We start from the raw sequence: 22,272 nt of genomic DNA on the forward strand, positions 1-22,272 counted from the left end.
CGCGCAGTGAAGGTATTAACACCCCACATGCCCGTCACATGAGACGGAAGCCTTTAATCGAGTGTGCAAAATCATGACTTTAATATTATTTATTTTCCCTTTTATGTTTTTTTTTTACTTTTTGGGATTGACAAGAGTGTTGCCCTTGCTCCTACGTATCCTTAAGTGAGATGAGGAACTCAGACCTACGTAGTTATTTAAAAGCAAGAAAGTTATGCGTTACATTGATTTTAAACTTTTGAAAAGTTCATTTTAACCAACAAAAATATAAGAGACCGTTAAGGCGTTGAACCTTGAACGGATTCAAGCGACTTTTGTGAATGAAAACTCAATTACATGTTGAGTTCATCTTGGTTTCACTTATTTACTTTCAATCTTGTTAAAAGACAACTTGTGATGTAAATGATCAGTCAAAACTCACTTTACGAGAAGAAAAGAGATTACTGATGATAAAAGGATGAGATGAAGATGTGCAAAGCAACAAAGAGGACCCCTAAGGGTGCATAGATTGTATCCAAATTCTTAAAATAAGTACTAACCGGATGACAAACGAAGAACACCGAATGAAGAACGATGTAGAAGTCGATTACGGTCGCAATTCGGTAGTTCCTTGGCCTCGTTTTTCTCTTTTTTCTTCTTCTTCTCTTCAAATTTCACCGACTCCTTTCAATGTTTGAAATTTGAACCCTTTCTTCAACCCCCCTCATGCCTATTTAAAGGAAATGAGGGGGTTTTGGTGGATTTGCAGCTCGCCCAGGCAAGTTGTTGCTTCAACCTGAAGTAACCTTGCTCGCCCAAGTGAGCCAATGGTCATAAAAAGCTTTAAAATGACCCTTTTGCCCTTCCTTTTGGGTATTTTCCGCATTCCTTACTGAAACATCGAATAATCTTTCATCTTGTGCAACAACTGGTGTTAAACAACTCAATTCGGCTAGCGAGAATCAAAACATTAGCAAATGATAGTCCCCAAACGAAATTAGGGTCTGACACCCCCTAATATCTAACCTTCATGAGGCCCGACAAATCATATGTTGTGCAACAAATTTTCTTATTCATGCATAATCCGATGGAGGAACACATGCATGCTCTTAAGCGAATTATACGCTACATTTAGGGCACTCTGAATTATGGGTTGCATCTTTATCCATCCTCAACAACCACTCTCCATTCTTATACTGATGTTGATTAGGGTGGATGTTCATATACCAGATGTTTGACATCTGGTTGTTGTGTTTTTCTTGGTGATAATTTGATCTCTTGGTCCTCTAAATGGTAGGTTACTTTTTCTCGTTCTAGTGCAGAAGCCGAATATCGAGGGGTCACAAATGTAGTTTCTAAGTCTTGTTGGTTAAGAAACCTTCTTCCTAGAGCTTCATTGTCCTATTCAAAAAGCTACATTATTCTACTGTGACAATGTTAGGGCGATTTATCTTTTTGGAAATCCTATTCAACACCAAGCACTAAACTTATTGAAATGGATATTCACTTTGTTCGCGAAAAGGTTGCTCATGGACAAGTATTGTCTTACATGTTATGTCGCGTTATCAAATTGCAAATATTTTCACGAAACGGCTTCCATTGGTTCTATTTGAAGATTTTTGGGACAGTCTCAACGTACAACAACCTTACGCGATTTGGACCGTAACATCAAGATTTTTAAGTGTCCACAATTATAACACAACTGTAATTGGGATTGCATCAATCGCATTTGTCCAAGGTTTACCGCGATATCAATAAATATGACAAAATCACAACACAACCGGGACCGATATTTAAAACTTCCGCATGTATGAGTAATTGTAGTTTAGTTCAATATCAAAAGAATATATGTATGATAGTAGCCTAGGCTGTATTCAGAAGTTGTGAATACCTATTTCATAGAGAGCTACTGTAGTATTAAGACAAATTTAAGAATTTTGCTACAGTTGTTTTTTACTCAATAGGTAAATGGATACGTTGAGAAAAAGAGAAAGGAAAACAAAATTTCAGTACCAAATTTTTTATTTTTAGAATACCAGAAAATTTCTCTATGTTGAATTGTCTAATGGCATGACTACTCATGTTTAGTCTAAAGATTTTGATATAGTCAATATTTAGATCAATAATTAAATTTAGAATTACTCTACTTTGGAAAAAATTAGTGTATAAATTAACTTACTTTATATGCAAATTTAAATGTTGCGGGGCGGGGGTACAATTTATCTTCAAATAAAAAATCCATGGGATTCATATTTCAAGGCTAGAAATGTGACCAAGATTTCGGGGGGAGAAATTGGGAAACGACTATCTGAGTTCTATGTTTAGTCTCCTTAACCATATAGAGTGCAAGATCATGTGAAATACATCAAATCTCTTGGCAGGGCGATTCAGTGTAAAATGTCTCCTCACAGCCTTCACTCCTTCCTTGAGCTTCCTATACTTATCTTCCGAAATTGCACTAAGAATCTCTTTCAACCTAGGAATATCCGAAACATCCACCTGCACTGAAAATGCCTCCCATTGCAGCACATCACTGAAGGGCAACACATAGTACTCAGACAGGATCACGGGCACGCATTCGGCGTAGATTGCCTCCACGATTCTGGGGCTAGCCACTTCGTGCCCACTTGGACAGAGACAGAACTTGGAGGTGAGCATGAAGGAGTAATAGTCTAGGTCTTTGGGGAGGTACTCGTAGACACGAATGACGTCGTTTTCGTCGTGGTTTTTCCAGTGGCCGAGGAGGGCGGGGCGGATTGGACCATGCAAACCACCGGAGAAGAAGGCGAGGTAGCGGCGGGGGGCAGTGTCCGGTGGTGGTGAGAGGAGCTTGGGGGACACTTCACCTCCGTAGAGGTGGATTTCTGGTAAGGATACGTCTTTTCGAGGGTTGAAGCCCTCTGAAGTGTTGGCGTTGCACAAGACACGGATTGAGGTGTTGTAGAGGAAGGGGTTGCCCTGTGATGCATGAGGACCCTGCAGAAAACCAGGGGACATAAAACAAATTTGTCAAACAAAAATAAGCAACCAACAGAAACGGAGAAAAAGTATACACTTAATAAATATAGATATTATAAGATGTATGATGTAATAAAAAGATAAAAAAATAACATGTATTGATAAAATATGTAAAAATTAAAATAGTGAGATATTTAAATATCATCTATTTCTAATAAAAAGAAAAGAAAAATGTATAAAAAAGAAAAAAAAAACCACTAGTTTTAATTAGATGTTTGAAAATTTATAGTATTAAAGTATCATAGCTCTAATTCAAATTAAACGAGTTGTTCATTTTATTTTTGTACAAAATTCTTGGTATTCCAAAGTTTGTTGGGTTTCACTAACAAGCTTTTTCAAAGTCTACTATCTTTATTGGAAACAATGGGAATGCATTACACCAGTGTTTTAGGGTATGTTTGGTTTGCATTTTTATTTTCTGTTTTCATTTCTTGTTTTTATTTTCTGAAAACTGTTTTCATTTTTAAAAGATTTAGAATTCTGAAAATATGTTTGATTTAACTTCTTGTTTTCTACTTTCAAGAAATAAAAACATTGAAAATGCGTTTTTAAAAAAAAAAGTTATTTTTAAATTTACTTAAAATTACATTCTTTGTCATCGTACTTTCATTTTATTCAAAATGAGGTTCCTAATTTCAACTGAAAATGAGATTTTATTGTTTCCAGTTTTTGGTTCGTTTGAAAAATATTTTCACTGAAAATAAAAACAGAAATCCAACTAAACACATTTTCATCATCATTTTCTATTTCCAGTGAAAATGAAAACAGAAAACAACCAAATCAAAAACCGCTTAATTAGTAGAGGACCACCACTTGCCTATTTTCCAAAGCTTTTGGTGCACGCTGCGGTCCATATACACGATGATTTCTCCTAAATTAGAAATGTCTAAGGTCCTCCATATGCTTAAACAACCACAGTTGGTAACAAGTTGTTCACTTTGACATTTCGGACAGGAAGCAAAATTTAACAAATGCATCACGCCTGCTTTAATGCATGGCTAGTGCTGGGCGATCACATGATTCAATTATATCATTAACATGGATAAATTATACTATGGCCTGGAATTATGTGATCTCAATTAGTTTATATATATATATATATATATATATATATATATATATATATATATTCCTTATTTTCTAATTTATTGGATCATAAACTTATCAATTAGTTTATATGTAATATGTAATCGTTTTTTAACCTATAAGAAAAGTTAATAACTTGTCATTATGTCATATATATGAAAATTAATCAGATTATTTTAATAATTTCTTCTAAAGGAAAATAAAAAAAAGGTGTAACAATCCAAGTAACTAAAAGTACCAATATAAACAAGAAAGGGACTAGAACTAACCCAATCATGACAGGCAAGCATGAAGTGGTCGGCACCATGAGTTATATTCCAGAAGGGGTGCCTTGTAGAAACGACTCTTACATAGTCAGAGACAAACTTCTTTAAAGGGGTGACGTTGAATGAGAGTGGAGTATAAAGGTACTTGACCATCCAAGTGACACTGAATGGCAAGAAGAAAACGTGAGCAGCGTTGGGGTCGTTGGTCCTAAACCTTCCAGCACCGTGTTCCATCTCATGGAGGAACCTCCCTTCAATGGAGTATATGTCCTTGCACGGGCCATCGTGAGCGATTGGTAGGTCACCGTCTGGGTATACGTACACCTTGAATATTTTCTCCATCTCCAAGTAGCTCCTGTAACAAAAATAATATTAGTTTTTACTTTGGAAAAATATACTTGGACTCCCAAATGTTATTAATTAACACCTAATGAGAGAAAAAAAAAAGAGAGAAGAAAAATATGCAATTATAATAGATGATATGATGTCATAAAAAATAATGAAAAGTGTTGATAGAATATTTTAAATTGTAAGATGTATAAATATTATTGCTGTTTTACTGTACCCCAAGATTTTTTAGAAATTGATTCGTGATTTTTGACATCTAAATACACAAACACTCGGTTAACCTTTATTATTTTTCACTATTTTGTTATCATGTTATCAACCAATTGGTTGCTATATGTGTAATGTTAATTAAAGACAAAATTAATATATATGCATGGATGATTGGAACCAACAAGGTGAGGAGGTGTTGGTTTTTGTTTGATATTTGGCCGGGCGTAGGCTAAAGGCGAAATGACAGTTTAGGGATAATTTTTTTTTTCTAAATTACTAAATGGGAATAAATCTTAAATATATACCAAAAAAAAGTAAGTGGTAAAATATCCACGATGGTTGAGTTGAAAGTCATAAATTATTTTATAATTTTTATTTTTTTTCTACTAAAGTCATAAAAACTATGATTTATGATTTTTTTATTTTTTTTAAATGCGACTTTAAAGTTATAAATTATTTACGACTTTAAAGTATTAAATAATTTTATTTAAATTGATATTTTTATTTTTAGTTTTATTTAATATTTTTATACTTTTATATATTTTATATTTAATATTTTCTATGTTTTCATATATTGTTTTATTTAATATTTTTATATTTTTTATATTGTTTTATTTAATATATTTTTTATAAATGAAACACTAATAAAATAAAGTTTTAGTTATATGTATGACTTTAAAGTTAAGCTCGTTAGAATATATACTGCAATTAGGAAAAAATATAAAAAATATTAAATAAAAAAATTCAAAAATATTAAATAAAACTAAAACTAAAAATATTAATTTAAATAAAATTATTTAAAACTTTAAAGTTGGATAAAAAAATAAGAAGTTATAAATTTTTTTATGACTTTAATAGAAAAAAATAAGAAGTAAAAGTGGTAAAATAATTTACGACTTGGTTTTGAGATATTTTATCACTTATTTTTTTTTTGAGTATTTATTTAAAACTTATTCCTATTGATAATTTAGAAAAAAAATTATCCCTAAAGGATTGTTTTGCCTAGGTTAGAGTAATAATTGCCTTGACCCACCTTTTATACTCAAGACTTCTCGTGTCGCTAGACTTGGCGTTTCTTGTGCTTACTAGGTTCCATCTTTATTAGCAACTTCATTTGGCATATTAAAAACAAAATTATTATGCACTAGTGATCAACCATGTGTATTAATTGTGACGCGTTAATATGTTTGGAACATTTGATCATTAGAAAGCTCAAACATGTGGGGAGAAATAAGTGGAAACGTGTGGTGTGTTTGGGAAGAGTAAATCGAATTCAAAACATAACATGATCGAAATGTAGGGTAATAAAATAATTAAAACAATAATTTAATATCTCAAAAATTAAAATGTATTTCAATATTTTGTAAATATTTAGGATGATAAAGATTAGTTAACAATAATCTCATGTGAAAAACCTCAGCGCGATGTCTAATTGTCTATAAATAACGTCAAATGTTAGCCAAAACATCTCATATCAAAATTAAATATGAATATCAAGGAAATTTAGTTCATTTAGTTGAGTGATGTGAGTCAATTGTTGTAAATTCTATAGTATTAGGGTTCAATTCCTACCTTTAAATAAAAAAAAAACTAATAATGATTTTTTTCTAATGAAATGATAAAACATGCATGGTCCTTTCAGGAAAAGAAAATCCTCTAGATTTGATATTTGAACTACACCCAGGGGATTTTGTGATGTGTGAGTGTGAAGGTTAGAATTTTAATTTAGTTGTATACTTTTTAATAATTTAAAAATCACAAAATAAAAATTGAAATGTTGAAATTCCAACCCTGGAAGATCCCGATAATTGAGACTTTTATCAAGTGAGACATTTTAGTCTTTCGATCTGTTGTAGCAAAGGTATTCGTGTAATAGTAATAATATTCACATAAATTTCTCTTAATACTTTTATAATAAGTAGAGATAAGAATAGAAAAAAGAGATGTGTAAAAAAAATTATTGTAAAATAAATATTATGAAGAATAACGTTATCATTCATCGGAATAAAATACTATTAATAAAAAACGGAATAAAGTATTTTGTCACCATCATTTTCCAATGTTGTCATATATTCAATTTGTTTTCAATTATTGCACAATTACTAATTAATCCTCATACATAAAGGTTTACCTTTTTTTGTGAACTCTTAAGCATTACTCCTATAATTTAGAATCACGTGGCTCTTAATGCAGTCCTATTAAATAGTTTTGGAATACTAATGATTTTTGTTTTAGAAACATTGGAATACTAATGATGATGATATATAACAGAAACACACAAAGGAAAGAATGTTATATTATATTATTCTATTTATTTATACTATTTTTTTAATGTACAAGGCCTAATATACCACCCAATTAATAATGGTTCAGCTGATCATCCTTTAAAGGTGTTGATTGGTTGCTTATTGAAATTAATGAATAGCAAACATGGTGTTGGGACCAGTCTGCATCTGCAATGATGACTACTAAGTTTCCAACATTGCATGCCAATCTGTTGAGACCGGTTAAGTAAGAAACACTTTAAAACCCCTTCCCTTTCTTTCTTATAATTTAAGACTTACATGAATTGAATCATGGAAGATTTGTATGTTACCACTTACCACTAGCACTGCTGGAGTAATGCAATAATAAAAAAGTTCATAAATTGATTTCTTCCCTATCCCTTTTTCATGATTCACAAGGATGAGTGTGAAACTACGAAGCGAATGAATCAATACTAGCGCACTCCGGCACTCCCTTATCGTACATCAGAAGAAAAGATCAAACTATAATGTATTTTTTTTTTCTTTTTGAAAAAAAAAAAGTGAATATCTTTTTTCGTGGCATAAAAATGTTATGGCCGGTGGCGGTGACTTGTAAGCAAAGAGTGAATAAGCTTTTCAATTTTGATTATAGTACTAGAGAATATTTTTAGGATTAAAGTACAGTAATGGTTTATTTTTAATTATTATAAAAAACACGCAAGCATAAAATCAATTACAATATTTTGATTTTAATTCTTTATTTTCATAACAATTAGTATTGCACTTTATTCTTTACATTTTACTTTTATAGAAGATAAATCTGTTTTAATAATAATATTAATAATTATTACTTATATATATATATATATATATATATATATATATATATATATATATATATATCCTATTTCGAAACACAATTAAACACGAGTATCTCTTTTTATGGAAAATTCAAAGTATAATAATTCATTACTTTGTAAAAAAATATCCTTTAAATTAACCAATACTTTAATTATTTATGTTTTGTTATATAATTTAATTTTGATACAATTTTTTCACACAAATAACTAATAAGATCAAATTTTACGTTTGATTTTTAAAATAACTATTATAAAAGATGATAATTATTAATTATATTATTTAAATATGTAAAGAAGAGAAAAAATTATGATCGCAGTCAAAAATTTAATTTAACATCAGTGCAATGATAGTTCAAGATTGTTTTTGGTATATAAAGAAGAAGAAAAAGTTATATAAAAATACAAAAGTTGAATCTTCATGCTTGAAGAGTATATTTCTTCTATCAGTATAAAATATTTTATTAGTATGTTCTCATTAAATTCTTTTATTATTAACTTATTACTAGTGTGTGGTAATATTTTTTTGCACTAGTATGCTAATATTGTATCTTCAAGTTTAGGTTTCGAAAGAGTGTTGACACGCGGACATTTTTACTCATTCTAGGTTCTGTCAGTTCTTATTATTTTTCTCTTTTTATGATTTTATCTATTTATAATACTTATATATATTTTTTTAATTAATCTCTCTAAATCTAAGTATTCATAAAATATTTTCCCTCGTGAAAAAAGAGGTGTTGGTGGAAGGTGTTACCGATAAAACAAGCGGGCGTTACGATAGATAGCTCCGGCGGGAACGTAGCGGTGGTAGCTGTCATCACGCGCGGTGGTTGCCACACTAAGATTGCTTCTCTCACCTTCTGATTCCGACGCAACCTTCCGCATCGCAGCTCTCGCTGCCGCGAGTCTTTGTTCGAGTTTTCCTACCTTCCTCTGTTCACACTCAAATCAACTCATAATAATCAATTCACTTATTCCCTTCGATTCTTTCTCGAAAATAAATTCATAATCAGAGAAAAAAGCAAACACTAAAAAGGAAAACAGAATCCAAATTAACGCCGATAATTAACGCAACAGAATCTGCCGTTTCTAAACTCTCGGAGATTAGTAACTCATCGAAACAAAATCAACGGGAGAGAGGGAGAGAGAGAGAGAGAGAATAAAATTAAATTAAAAAAAGTAGAACTTACGGTAGCTGTTCGGTTGCGGAACTTGTTCCGGCGAAGTTCGCCGGAGTTTCCGACGGCGTGGAGTTGATTCTCACTGGAGAGCTTCGTTCGGAGACTATCCAGAGGAACGGAATACGCAGGTTTTGAACCGGCAATAATTGGCGCGAATTCGAGTAACTGACATGGACGCAGCACCACGACGATGATGAACGAAAGTAGAATCAGCGACAAAATTGGAGAGAGGAGATATTTACGTGGAATCTCCATTAAACAGAGGTAGGAGCGTTTGGTTGGTGAGATTCTTTTTTTTTTTCCTCGAGAAAATGTGAGAAAGTGATCGGAAAGTGAGAGTGAAGTGATACAGATTCAGAGAGTGAATGTTTTAGCTTGTTGAGGCGCATGTCTCTGTTATATATGTTTGATGATTTTAATTGATAAATGTTTTATACATTTGTGACAGTTTATTTCACGAATGATTTTTTTATTCTCAAAATTTTTATTTTATGAAAATGTAACATAAAAATGTTATTTCTAAGTATTATTAAAAAATATTTAATTAATTATTAAAATTGATTAAGATTATTTTTTATATTTCCATTAATAATTAAAATTTATGTTTAGTTGAGTTTTTTTTTCTGAAAATATATATTATAATTATTAAAATATTTGTATTACAAAATTTTTTATTGCACCCCTTGTTTCATTTTCATGTGTTTCACAATTACCATAATTGAAAGAAAATCAAGAATTGTCTATTAAAAGAGAAGCATGGGAGAAAAAGGAAAAAAATTATCATAAAATATAAGAATGAAACTCACAATAAATCAAATTGCGGCTATATTAATTGTGCAAGAATAAAATTTACATGATTGGAAAAAAAATTAATTATATATCATAAAGGAACCATGAGATAGTAGTGAAATAGTGGTTAGTAAGAGGACATATATGAATTTTTACTTCTGAAGAAGTATACATGTCTCATGAGAATAATTTTTACTCACCACATTTGTCTGGACTAAATAGTGATAAAACATGAAATAATATCTTTCTCACTAATAAAATATCCCATGATTAATTTTTTTTATGATCTCAACGAATGTGGGATAATTTTTTTTTATGATGTATTCTTAAAAATAATTAAATAGTCCGTGAAACAAACATATCCTTTCATTTTGTTAATTAATGTATTAATGTGACTTACCAAGATTTTTTTTGACTTACCGGGAAATCAGAGGTAAATAGGTAATATAGAAATGTTGTTTGAGATTGTGTTTTTCTAGACTAAATACACATATCTTCCATGAGACAATTATGTTCAAATATGATTGAACCGCTGTGAGCGACAAATGCTTGAGGCTATTTGAATATAAAAAAAAAAAAACTATGATTTAAATATGCAAAACTGTATTAAAATTTAAAAATAATTTTTGAATTAGTTTAATTATTTATATGATCTTATATTTACACATTCTTTAGATTTTGTTTTTCTAACTATAGTTTTAACATCAAGTCCAATTAGAAACAATGACTATTTTTCATTGGTAATTACCAGTACACACAAAATAGATATTTTTATTTATTTTTTAACACGATTAATTTTATACTCAAGTGTTAATAGCCCTTTTAGGCTTTAGTCCATACATCTTAAAATTATTTGTTTTAACTCCCACATGTACACTTTTCACTCCATTTTTAGTTGTTAAACCATACACACTTTGTTTTTTATAAGAATACCACATACACTTTTTAAACCATTCTAGTTCTTACACATACATTTTAATTTGTTCAAGTTTTTGTCATATAAAATTGTAGAGATTAAAAATTCCTTTTTAATTTATATTTATAGGAATTAAAAAGTGTAATTTCACTACTAGTAAATATGTCTTTAACATCGATATGTTAACATCAATTTTTCAACAAATCCTTGTTGCTTGATATTGTTAACATTAGTTTTTGAAAAACTTGTGTTTTTGCTCAAATTAAATATGTTTCAGTGTTTTGTTCTCGTGGTCATTGTGACTCAACCAAACCCTCTGGGACTTCAAGGAACCTCTCGAGGCAAACCCTATGTGACTTCAATCCTTCACAACAGTGCATTTGAATCCCTCCACGACTTGAAATCCTCCATGGCAGCACTTATGAATTCCTCCACAATGGTGCTTCAAGTCCACTGCTTGCTGGCATGGTGTGAACCCACTGCTCTTCTCTCTCTCTCTGGGTAAGTTTGTGTTCTGAAGTTTTATTTTTTAAACATTATAAGATATCAATGTTTGATTCTGCATTGATGCGGTGGCACGGTCATTGATGGCGAAGGTGAAGGCTTTAACAAAGATCGTGGGGCTAGACATGGTGCTTAACGCGAGGGAGGTGTTGGTTGGGCTATACAGCAAGACGCTGAAGGAGTTCCGGAAGGTTCTCAAAGACGAAGGGTACCATAATGCCATGGAGAGCTTCACCAAGCACAGACTCAGCGTGTGCAAGGAGGAGGAGGACTAGGAGAACATCAAGAAATACCATTGTTGCGGCCAAGTTGAGGAGCTCATCGAGGAGGCTCAAGACGAGCTCAAGCTCATTTTGTTTTTGGTTTTTACATAGAATTAACTTTTCTTCTTGCTTGGTCTAGGAAAGAGAGATGTGGCTACTAGAAATTGTCAATTGTTGGAAAAGAAGGAAGGCATCTTTCACTAGAAAATGATGGGAAACAAGGTTAATTTTGCATGTTGCTTTGTCATATCACCATATCCTTATTTAGCAGTCAATAAAATTGGGATTCCCCATATTTTGCTTTAAGATTATCATATCCTGAGGTGACGATTGTAACTAGGTATCACTCAATGTCCATATTTGTTATTTTCTTAGTTTATGTTATAATTTTCTAAAGTGTATTCAATTTAGTAATATGATATAATATCACAACATGTATACATTTATGAATGGTTCTTGTTGAATTTGGAGGGAGTTAGGATAGAATAGCTTGATTGATATTGCTTGAGTGTGTAGTGCTTATTGTAATGCCTCAATTTATTTTTGTTGAAATATTGCTTTAAAATCGTATAAATAATAAATATTACAAAATATGCATCATTAAATCTAGTTGATAAAATATCTCAATATTTTTTTTCTTTTGGGAAACAAAGGAACACGTATACATATATATGTTGCACTTGATTAAAACATATACATATAATTAAAATGCTTCTGAATAAAGAGTATTATCAAAACACGTTTTCTATTTTAAAACCATTTAGAAAGTTATTGTCATTTTTCTTCCACAAAACTAAATATTGATAAATTGAAAGAAATACGTAATTATACATAATGATCTTCTATGGCCCTTAAGATATAAACATAGATGTACCGACACTATTAGAAAATATGCTTTCTACATCGGTTATTTATGACTTTCAACATCGGTTTTTGAACCGATATTGAAAGTACCAACGTTGATAGTATTATCGTTAACATCGGTTTTTTAAAAACCGATGTTAACGTAAAATTACCAACATCGATTATATAAATAACCGATGTTGCTAATATGAATTACACCCAGAAAATGTATATTAATGTTGAAAGTTAACATCGGTTTTTACAAAAAAACCGATGTTAACGAATGTGTTAATGTTGACAGTTAACATCGGTTTTCTGTAAAAAAAAAAAAAACGATGTTAACAAATGTGTTACTATTGACAGTTAACATCGGTTTTTTAAACAACCGATGTTAACGTTAATTAACATCAATTTTCTGTAAAAATCGATGTTAACGAATTTGTTAATGTTGACAGTTAACATCGGTTGTTTGTAAAAAACCGATGTTAACGAATGTGTTACTATTGACAGTTAACATCGGTTTTTTCAAAAAACCGATAAAAAACTGATGTTAACGCATGTGTTGCTATTGATAGTTAACATCGATTTTTATAAAAAAAAAACCGATGTTGTTTTCATGAATTTTTTTTTAAATAATGTCTCTATTTTTACAAAAAAAACCAAAATTTAACCTGTAAATTTAAAATCAGACCACACAGCATACAACATATATCATTTGCATTCTGTTTTCAAATAAATTTTAGCAAAAAACTAGCTATCAACAAAGGTTATTGAATGTTAAGATGAAACAACAATTGTAAAAAATGTAATGCAAAGTATGTAAACTAATTAATTAACCTAAAGTTACATAGTTGTCTAAAATCCTATGTTTGATGTTTAACTTTTAGATAATATTGTGCCCACTGTATGCGAAGTGCCTTGAATCTCTCTACTTCCAATGGTCTAACTTCATTAAAATACTGCATGATCAAATAAAAAAATAAATTAATAATGTAATAACAATTATAAAAAAACTAACTTTGTTTGAAATAAACAATTACCGTCTCCCAATTATTCCTGAAAGATCCTAAGATTATCGTGGACATCCAGTGCATCACGTAGTAGCCACATTCAGTGATTCCTTTTTGTCTATTACACTAAATACATAATGAAATTTAGATATTAATTAAACGTTAACTACAATTAGTGTACACACACATAAAATATATATAAGTAGAACTTTTATTTAAATCACGTACCTTAACAACAATCCACCAAGCAGCAGTCTTGGATTTCGGTTGTGGAGTATCATCAAGTCCTTTCAAAGCACTAGTGTTGAATATGAGGAACATTAAAATATTGATGTTGTTGAGTTATGCCAATGAAAATGTATTGAAAACAATACTGACCTGTTAATTATTCCTTTAAGGTAGTTGTCTGGCCTGTTATGTAAAGAACAAAACCAGACAACTAGGTTTTTCTTAGGCAGAATGACGACCATTTGCCAGTGTCCACTACAGTAGAGACGAATATGAGTTATTGTGGTAGTATAGATTATTTAAATTCAATTATTGTGTTTGACTTACCCATTCAGGTAGGCTCCAAGGTAAACATCTTTTTTTGAACTCTGTACCCAACTCTTGATGTAACTTTCGCATTCAAATTGTGATTGTCCAGATCTCTGAATGGACTGTGGCTCGAGAAATCCATACACATCAGAATTCCCCGCTCGCACACTTGTCTCAGTCAGATGGCTATGTTGTTAAGTCAAAGTTAATTATGTATGAATTTAAAATAATTACTTTGGTAATTAATAGTAATCTAAAATGACTTACAGAATCCACAACTGTATAACAGATATGCTGAGACATTGACCACCGTGTGCAATTTCAGGGAGATCTTCGTGCTTTATATACAACGGGAAGTTTTGATTAAACACCCCGAATATGGTACCATCCCACATAACCTGGAGCGGCTTCAAAAACAGTTGTGGGATGGTCAATGTCATCAGGTACAGGGGATCATCGACCTCTTCATCTAGGCTTTCTGGAGGTTTTGCTGGAGACACAGTTGCATGTTGATAAAACATAGTTAATTAGCAAGTTTTGATTACAGTGAACAAATTAATTGAAAAAAATAAACATATAATCAGAGTAAAATACATGTTCTGATAAACGCTTCACAAGATGTGTTGGCCAAGCAAGGAAGGTGTTAAGTGCCTGCCCCACTAAGGTAACCTCGTCAGTGGGTACAGGAACGAGAGCCTCTGCATCTTTAACCTCCTCAACACCAACCTTGACTTGGCCATGCAACAAAGGGATGTTGTGAACTGTTGTGGATCCCTCGTAAAGTCTTCCTAGGGCAACCAAGCGGGAAGGATTTTCTTCAATATATAGCCCGCATTTGTCTGAGTCACCCGTCCCTGGATCGTTCCCTGAGGGAGCAACACAACTCTCCTTTGTGTTGACACGAGGACCTGAGGGACCAACCTCTGGCTCTAGAGGTAGTGCAATTCCCTGTGATTGCATCTGAGACTGAAACTGGGACTGCATCTGGCTGAAGGATTCCATCATCTTTCGAGTCACTTTTTCTGTTGGGTCAGCTGTTCTAGGTCTTCAAGAGGCATGGAGGAAGAACCGCGGGACGTTCGTGAAGTTGATCCAAAGTATTGCTTTATGGTGACACCGGCTCCAACAGCACGAACACAGCTAGGGTGCTCTGGTCACCCAATGGCAGCAGTCAGGATATCCTGACGTCCATGGGGACGAACGATCCCTGTGACGCCTGCTCGTCCAAAGACTCCTGTATCGAACACATAATTGTCCAAGGAATTCACAAAATACACAAAGATAATTACAATTATTAATTAAAAATGACTTACAATCCTATCAGCTATTTCCTTTGCTGCCTCAGACGTCATCTGTCCAGTTTTCTTCGTGCGGGCCATCTTCCATTTCACGTGGCGTTTGATGGGAGATGGAGGGTCAATGATGCCCTTAGTGCTTCCAGACTGGGCAGCTTCTTCCAGTCTTTTCTTTGTCTTCTCAGTCATGAGCTTTTCTTCTAAATATTCATAACCCCCACGAGACAATATGTGGGGGGCAGTGTTTTGCTTCTGGGAGGCTTGTGCCTTTATCCTCACATCCTGCAAAAGTTCAAATAAGTTCAAATAACACATATAATAACATTCACATTCTAGAAAGTTCAAATAAGTTATCAATGATTTTTTACTAATTTATATTTTAAAATTTTAATATATTATAAAACACGTATAATAACATTCATATTCTAGAAAGTTCAAATATTTAATAATTCACTTCGTATACCAGCACCCAAAATACAGTAGATAAGAAAACAGTCAATAAATATTAAATAGAAGTAATAAATAAAAAGAGAAAGAAAGAGCATGAGATTGTAGTATAGGGATCCGTTGGCATTTGGCAATGGCGGGTCTCCCCTTTCTCCTCTACTTTAAATCTTGACTATCAATTTTTGTCTCAAACTACAAAATACAGATCCCCAACATCACCAATCTCAATACCAGTTTCTCCTTAATTTAATAATTATAAATCTCTCTCGAATCTTCGCTGTTTCAGTTTCAGTCTCAGTCTCCCTCCCCTTCCATGCACAGTGACTCCTCACCCTTCACTTCACTCACTCTCACGCGCTTCCCTCAATCAATAAATGCAGACCAGAAGACTAATTAAATGATACAGTGATAATAATAAAAGAAAGAAAAAGGTATGAAGAAGAGAAAGTGGACCATTGCACCATGCCAACTGCATGTATATGATTGCCACGTAGCAATTCCAAATTGGTAGTTCCACTTTAACACACTTATTTTTGTTGGTGATCATCATGAGTGTCCTTTGCCTTATTTTTGTTGCTCGCAAAAGAAGCAACTTCCATGAAACCCGCAATGGCCAAGGCTCCACCGAACACAACAAGCCACACAATCCCACCTTCGCCGCCAATGCTTAAGCTTCTAATTAATGGGTGGATTTTCTTCCTTGCTTGGTTATTTGTGATTACGGTCCTTTTGTCCTCCATGTTTATCTTTTTGTTGCTTAACCTTTTCTTGTTCCTTTGTTTCTTGAAAGTGCAAAATAACACCAAACCTAGGGATGAAGTTGATCTTAAAAAGGAGGTTTTATCGTAGAGAATGAGAGTGAGAGAAACATGAGAGACAGAAGCGGGCTTGTTCGTTTTGTCCAGATTCATTACTTGCATGGCATCTTCTTAGGCCACCCACACATCAACAAGAATGATCCGTGAATTCACCCTTGCGTGACACATGCTTGCATATCAGCCACGATTTGTTCTTATCAACTCTCCCCAATTCTAGCTTGTTCTTCTAGCATAACCATCGACTAATAAATGTTCACTATTCAAATCAAGCTACTTAATCCTGCCTTGTGTACCTATCCCTTGTTCCTCCATAAATACCCCATTGTATTCCTATCCCTTGTTCCTCTCACTTCATTCATTCACTCCTAACACACTTACCTTCTACTTCTACCTCTCACCCCATACCCCTCTTTTCCAAACTCTCTCCTCTCTTTTTGTCCCACCCGTGTGGAAAATAACACCAAACTAAAGCAAAAACAATAATGCCAACACCAACATCAACGACAGTGTTTGCTGGTGTAGAAACTCCTAATGGAGACTCTTCTAACACCAATCCTCATCCCAAACACACCCCTCAAGAATCGCGTGACCTCTCTCCTTTTTTGTCTTGTTCTTACCCCCATCACTCTTAAGGTATTTATTGTTACATTATTATACACAATAACTAATTAATAAACGTACTGGTGAAGCTTCTTCTTCTTCATTATGCGACAGTGAAGCATGTTCTTCTCCGGCGTGGACACCCACACCTCATTCTCTGATATCGGGACACTGACATGGGCTGCGACAGGTCCAAGGTGAAGGACTTCCCCACGGTGGTTCTGTGCAGAGAGCGAAAGGCGTTCCTCAAAGCCGCATCAGAGCAACGCTACGCTCTCACCACTGCACACGTGGCGTATTTCCATTCGCTGAGTGAAATCGGCGACGCCCTTCACAAGTTCGCCGAACAAGACCTCACCACCACCACCGGTTCCTCCTCTTCGGTTCTCACATTACCCTCGGAAACCAAAAGCATCAACAATAACAAACTCTCACATTACCCTCTTCCCCTTCTATAGCATCTAATGAAAAAAAAAACTATGAAAAACAAAACGAATGGCTTAATTCACTGGTCAGCCTATAGTTGTTCATGAAATATGTGACACTAATTTTGAATAAAACCCTAAGATAAAGCATTCAACAATATAAATAAAATTAGGGCAAAAAACCAATGACGTGTACCTCTATGCTGATTTAGCTCTACTTTGTGACATAATTTTTAAATATTAGAGAAATAGACCTCATAAATAATTAAAAATAACATGTGATAGTCTCAATGTTTATCATAACATCATTTTGTCAAACAAATAAAGTTGACGGCAAAATCTAAAGATAAAGAAAAGTTTGAAGACTTTGACAAACCAAATGTTTTTTCAAATATTAAAATTAGAATTTAAAAAAAATAGACTGAAAATAATTAATCTGAAATGTTTTTTCTTTGTTTCTTCTTTCCTAAATATGATTACTAAAATATATTTAATTGAGTATTAAAATAACTTTTGACAAAAAAAATTCATCACTATTTAAATATAATTCTTTTACTTTGTTTCTTCTTTCCTAAATGATTTTTTTATTAAATTTATTAACAAAAAATTCACATAATTAACAAATGTGGTTAAAAATAATAAAAAAATGACAAATGTAATAAAAATAAATTACATGTGGATTATAATTAACTCTAAATTTAAAGACTTAAAACATAATTTTCGTGTCTCATGAAAATATTTTTATTTTTGTTCTGAAAATTTTGTTTAAAAATAATGAAAATATCATATTTTTTTTTAATCCTACAAATATATGAGATAACTATAACTATTTAAATTAAACCACTGTAACATATATTTTCAATAAATCAAATTAATATATACAAATATTTTAATTTATTTTTAATTTAAAGATAATACGATAATATAAATATAGTAGGATTTCATAGAATTTTTAAACAATATTCTCCATTTACCTTTTTATGAAGAATTTTTTTTATTTTTATAATAATTAAATCAAAATATATTAGTAATAAATTTTAATTTTTTTACGATATAATTGATTTTACCAACATTCTATAAAAATTCAATAAAAGTTAAACTCTATTATTAAAAACAATTTTTTTTTCAAATTAACTAATATCAAATAATTTATATAAATGTGTGTTATATTTAAATGATAATCATGAAATAATAAAATTAAAATTACGAAATTCATTGTAAAAATTTAATTTAATTTTTAAATGTTTACCTTTTGAATTTATTATTTTTTATTAATTATTATATTTTTTTAATTAAAATATAATTAATAACGCAATATATGATTTTTTTTAAAATATATAAATAATTAAAAAAAGTTTATATTAACATCGGTTTTTCAAAAACCGATGTTAACGCGTGATATGTTAACATCGGTTTTCCAAAAAACAGATGTTAACGTGTATGCATTAACATCGGTTTTTTGGAAAACCGATGTTAAGAATGATACTTTATTTACAAATATGCCACCACGTTTAACTTAACATTGGTTTTGTCCAAAACCGATGTTAAAACTGCTTTTTGTAGTAGTGCGAAGTCATTACAGTTGTTAACATGAAATAAATATTCATCGCCCCCCTGAAATTGGTAGTTGCAAGGGTGAGTCCTTCACTCCTCGAACGCCATAAACAATAAGCAATAGTAAAACAAAATTAACACATACAATCTACGTAACCACTGAGTGTGTTGTCTAACAAACAACACTCTCGCATCCTAAGTGTGTAACTATCACACTTAATTCACTGTTGGACCCAATCACTGTCACCAATCCTCCTAGATCTTGGAGGTCTTACAAAATCACGTGGATGACAGTCAAGAGCGACCGCTATGTACGGATACATCGTACACCAATCCCTCATCTCCCAACTCAAAAAGCATAGTCTCGGAGGCTATCGAGAGTAGCAAAGTGAAGCCTGTGAGTTACCTGTGCTAAATGAGTGAACCAAATGTTAGGTAATCACCACTCCCTAATTCCCCTAGGTTCTCCGAACCTCTTCACCCACTACACCCAGTGTATCTCTGTTCATCATCCATTTCCTCAACACAACACAACCTCACCTTCTCATAGAAGGAAATAGAACCAATGGTTCCTTAATCTCTATCCAATCCTCTTGATTGTTGCCGCTGCATCGCGTACATAGCCCTCGTGCCACGTGGATCAATAGACACGTACAAACAAAATAAATAAACAAGAAAAAGAGACGAGGCTCAGGCCTACGTACTATTCTTGGGGAACCTGTCGTGGCCCCTTAAGCAGGAAAACCATTTCTCACGCAAAATAATCGGACAAGATAGCGGCTATAATTATAGCTATCTAAATAAACATAAACAATTTGTCAAGGGACACACACACACACACACATTATAAAATAAATTTGGATGTCACAAATATAATTGTCGGAGTTCACACTTTGTCAGCCTTATCATTCAGTAATCATGATAAAATACAGGCACACATTTCAATAATTTTATCAGTAGAGAATCATCACACATGCATTAGTCATCAGATCTTGCAGATATCTCAACCATATAATAGAAAATAAATCAGCAGTTCTGGAAAATAAATAATTCTAAGATGATTTATACATAGGCATGGATTCCAAAGTTAAGCTATCAACCGCCTAAAATCACTCTATCGTTCGGTTTTTTAAAGTTTTGTTCCTAACTTATTTTTAGTGCTCTCGGTGCTCCAGGAGTCATATTTTCGTAAATCGTTTATGTTATCCTACATTTTCAAACCTAAAAAACTCATTTTTGAGGTCAAAACTTTAATAAAGATAGTCCATACTGATGTAACTTTCAGCCCAAATTCGGGACAGATTTTCCCTTTTAACAAAGGTCCTTAATCTTGTTTTTATTTGTAACTTTTGCTAGTAAACTCTAATTTGGGTGAAATTTAAGGCTAACTCTATGTTTTAACATGTAAAGAACTCATTTTGCATAAAAAAAACTCAAGAAAAATAGCTCAGCACACATATTCAAGACATGACAACAAGCTCAAAAATTTCAAAGCAACATGTTCAAGGAAGTCCAACAACAAAATCTTGAAGGAGAATGAAGAATATTTAGGTTTTTCAAAGTTAATTTCCCTTCATGAGTAAAACAAATGATAACTCCGAGTTATTAGAGAAACTAGAACAAGAGAATGAAGAGGAATCAAGTCTAGGATGAAGAATGAAGCTCATTTACCTAAACTTGGTGACTCAAGGGCTCAAGAACACAAAGGACCAGCTGGGAAGAAGAAGAAGAAGAACTCAACTCCCTTCCCTCAAGCTTTAATTTCATGCACAAATGAAAAGATAAGACTCCAAAATATTTTTTCTTCATGAAGGCCAATAAGCTATGGTATAAGCTCTCTTTGACAAGGCTTTGTGACACTTTGAATGACCCCCTTGGCAGCCAATTTTAACATGCCAAGCCATACCACAAATGGGTAGTTTTGCTTTGGCAAAACTACCAAAAATGGAAGGGATAGAATTTGCCAAAAATGGGTATTTTCACTTTTTACCAAAACTAATAAATCTTATCTTAATCGTCTGGGTTATTGTGCTAATCTTCCTAGGCATATGTGTACCCAGAGTGATCCTCACATACAGAACACTCTCACACATAGTTAAATTACACTTCCGTTCAATACATAGTGCAATTTTGCTACTGATGAATTTTTTTTACTTAGGTAGTTTTTCAAATTTTTGCCAACTAACTAAATAAATTATTTCCGCTAAAAAAAATAAAACTAATTGTAGACTTATATAATTAAATTAAGATCATAAAGAGTATATATTAAATCACACAGTCATATAATTAAATTACACAGTACCAAATTTTCACTATCTAATCTTTAACAAAAAATTTTTATACGTGTACAAAATAAATGTAAAAGAAAATTTGAGGATGTTACAATTAGGATATTCAGAGCATCTATATATATATATATATATATATATATTCTTAATAGACTAAGTGAGAACTATTTTCTTGATAAAGAGTAAGTGGGTGCTACTTCCTATATACTAACTCCTATCATGAACTGCATATCATTCCAATGGTTCTATGGAAGTGAATATTTTGGTGTTTTATATTGAACTAAAATGCAAGTCCATACTAGAGAGGGCGGTGTTGTAATAATAATAAGTAACTATTAAAATAAATTCCACTGAAATTAAATACCTTAGCCAATAGGTTTATGTGTCCTCAGACAAAGGCAAACAAAAACTTCAGGTAATAACATAATTTATCGGATTTGTTCATCGGTAGAAAATTAAACTTTCAAAGTGCATGCATATGAATTGAGTAGTTTGATGGGGATCACATTATCTTGCTACATGTACAGCTGGAACCTGTTATCCGAAAAATGACCTTTCTTTTCCATATAAATATTTTTGATTGAGAGAGCTTCAAAGCTTCAAGCCCATAATTATCTCTATCATTTTCTTTGTCTTATAAAACCTCTATTTTGCTTGTGACTCAAGAAAGCAGGTAATTAACTATGGCCATCCCTAGAAGCACAGTGGTCTCAGCTATTCTCTGCTTCATCCTTATACGAGCTGAGGTAATTAAAGTGGTTCATTCATGATTTGTTTTTCATTATTTATCTA

The 22,272-nt window shown here is 32.3% G+C and overlaps 1 protein-coding gene across 1 annotated transcript; it reads right to left on the bottom strand.

Annotated features, from left to right (window-relative positions):
• Window positions 1-2,154: 2,154 nt before the first annotated feature.
• Window positions 2,155-9,543, bottom strand: LOC100794890 (probable glycosyltransferase At5g25310). The gene is made up of 4 exons (XM_003549242.5): window positions 9,201-9,543; window positions 8,765-8,943; window positions 4,353-4,704; window positions 2,155-2,955 (listed from the first exon to the last, which is right to left on the bottom strand). Exons 1-4 carry the CDS (start codon window positions 9,444-9,446, stop codon window positions 2,284-2,286), a joined length of 1,449 nt encoding a protein of 482 aa, XP_003549290.1. The 5' UTR covers window positions 9,447-9,543; the 3' UTR covers window positions 2,155-2,283.
• Between the last annotated feature and the right edge of the window lie 12,729 nt (window positions 9,544-22,272).

This window comes from Glycine max, chromosome 17 (assembly GCF_000004515.6).
Source record: "Glycine max cultivar Williams 82 chromosome 17, Glycine_max_v4.0, whole genome shotgun sequence".
Classification (NCBI taxonomy): Eukaryota; Viridiplantae; Streptophyta; class Magnoliopsida; order Fabales; family Fabaceae; genus Glycine; species Glycine max.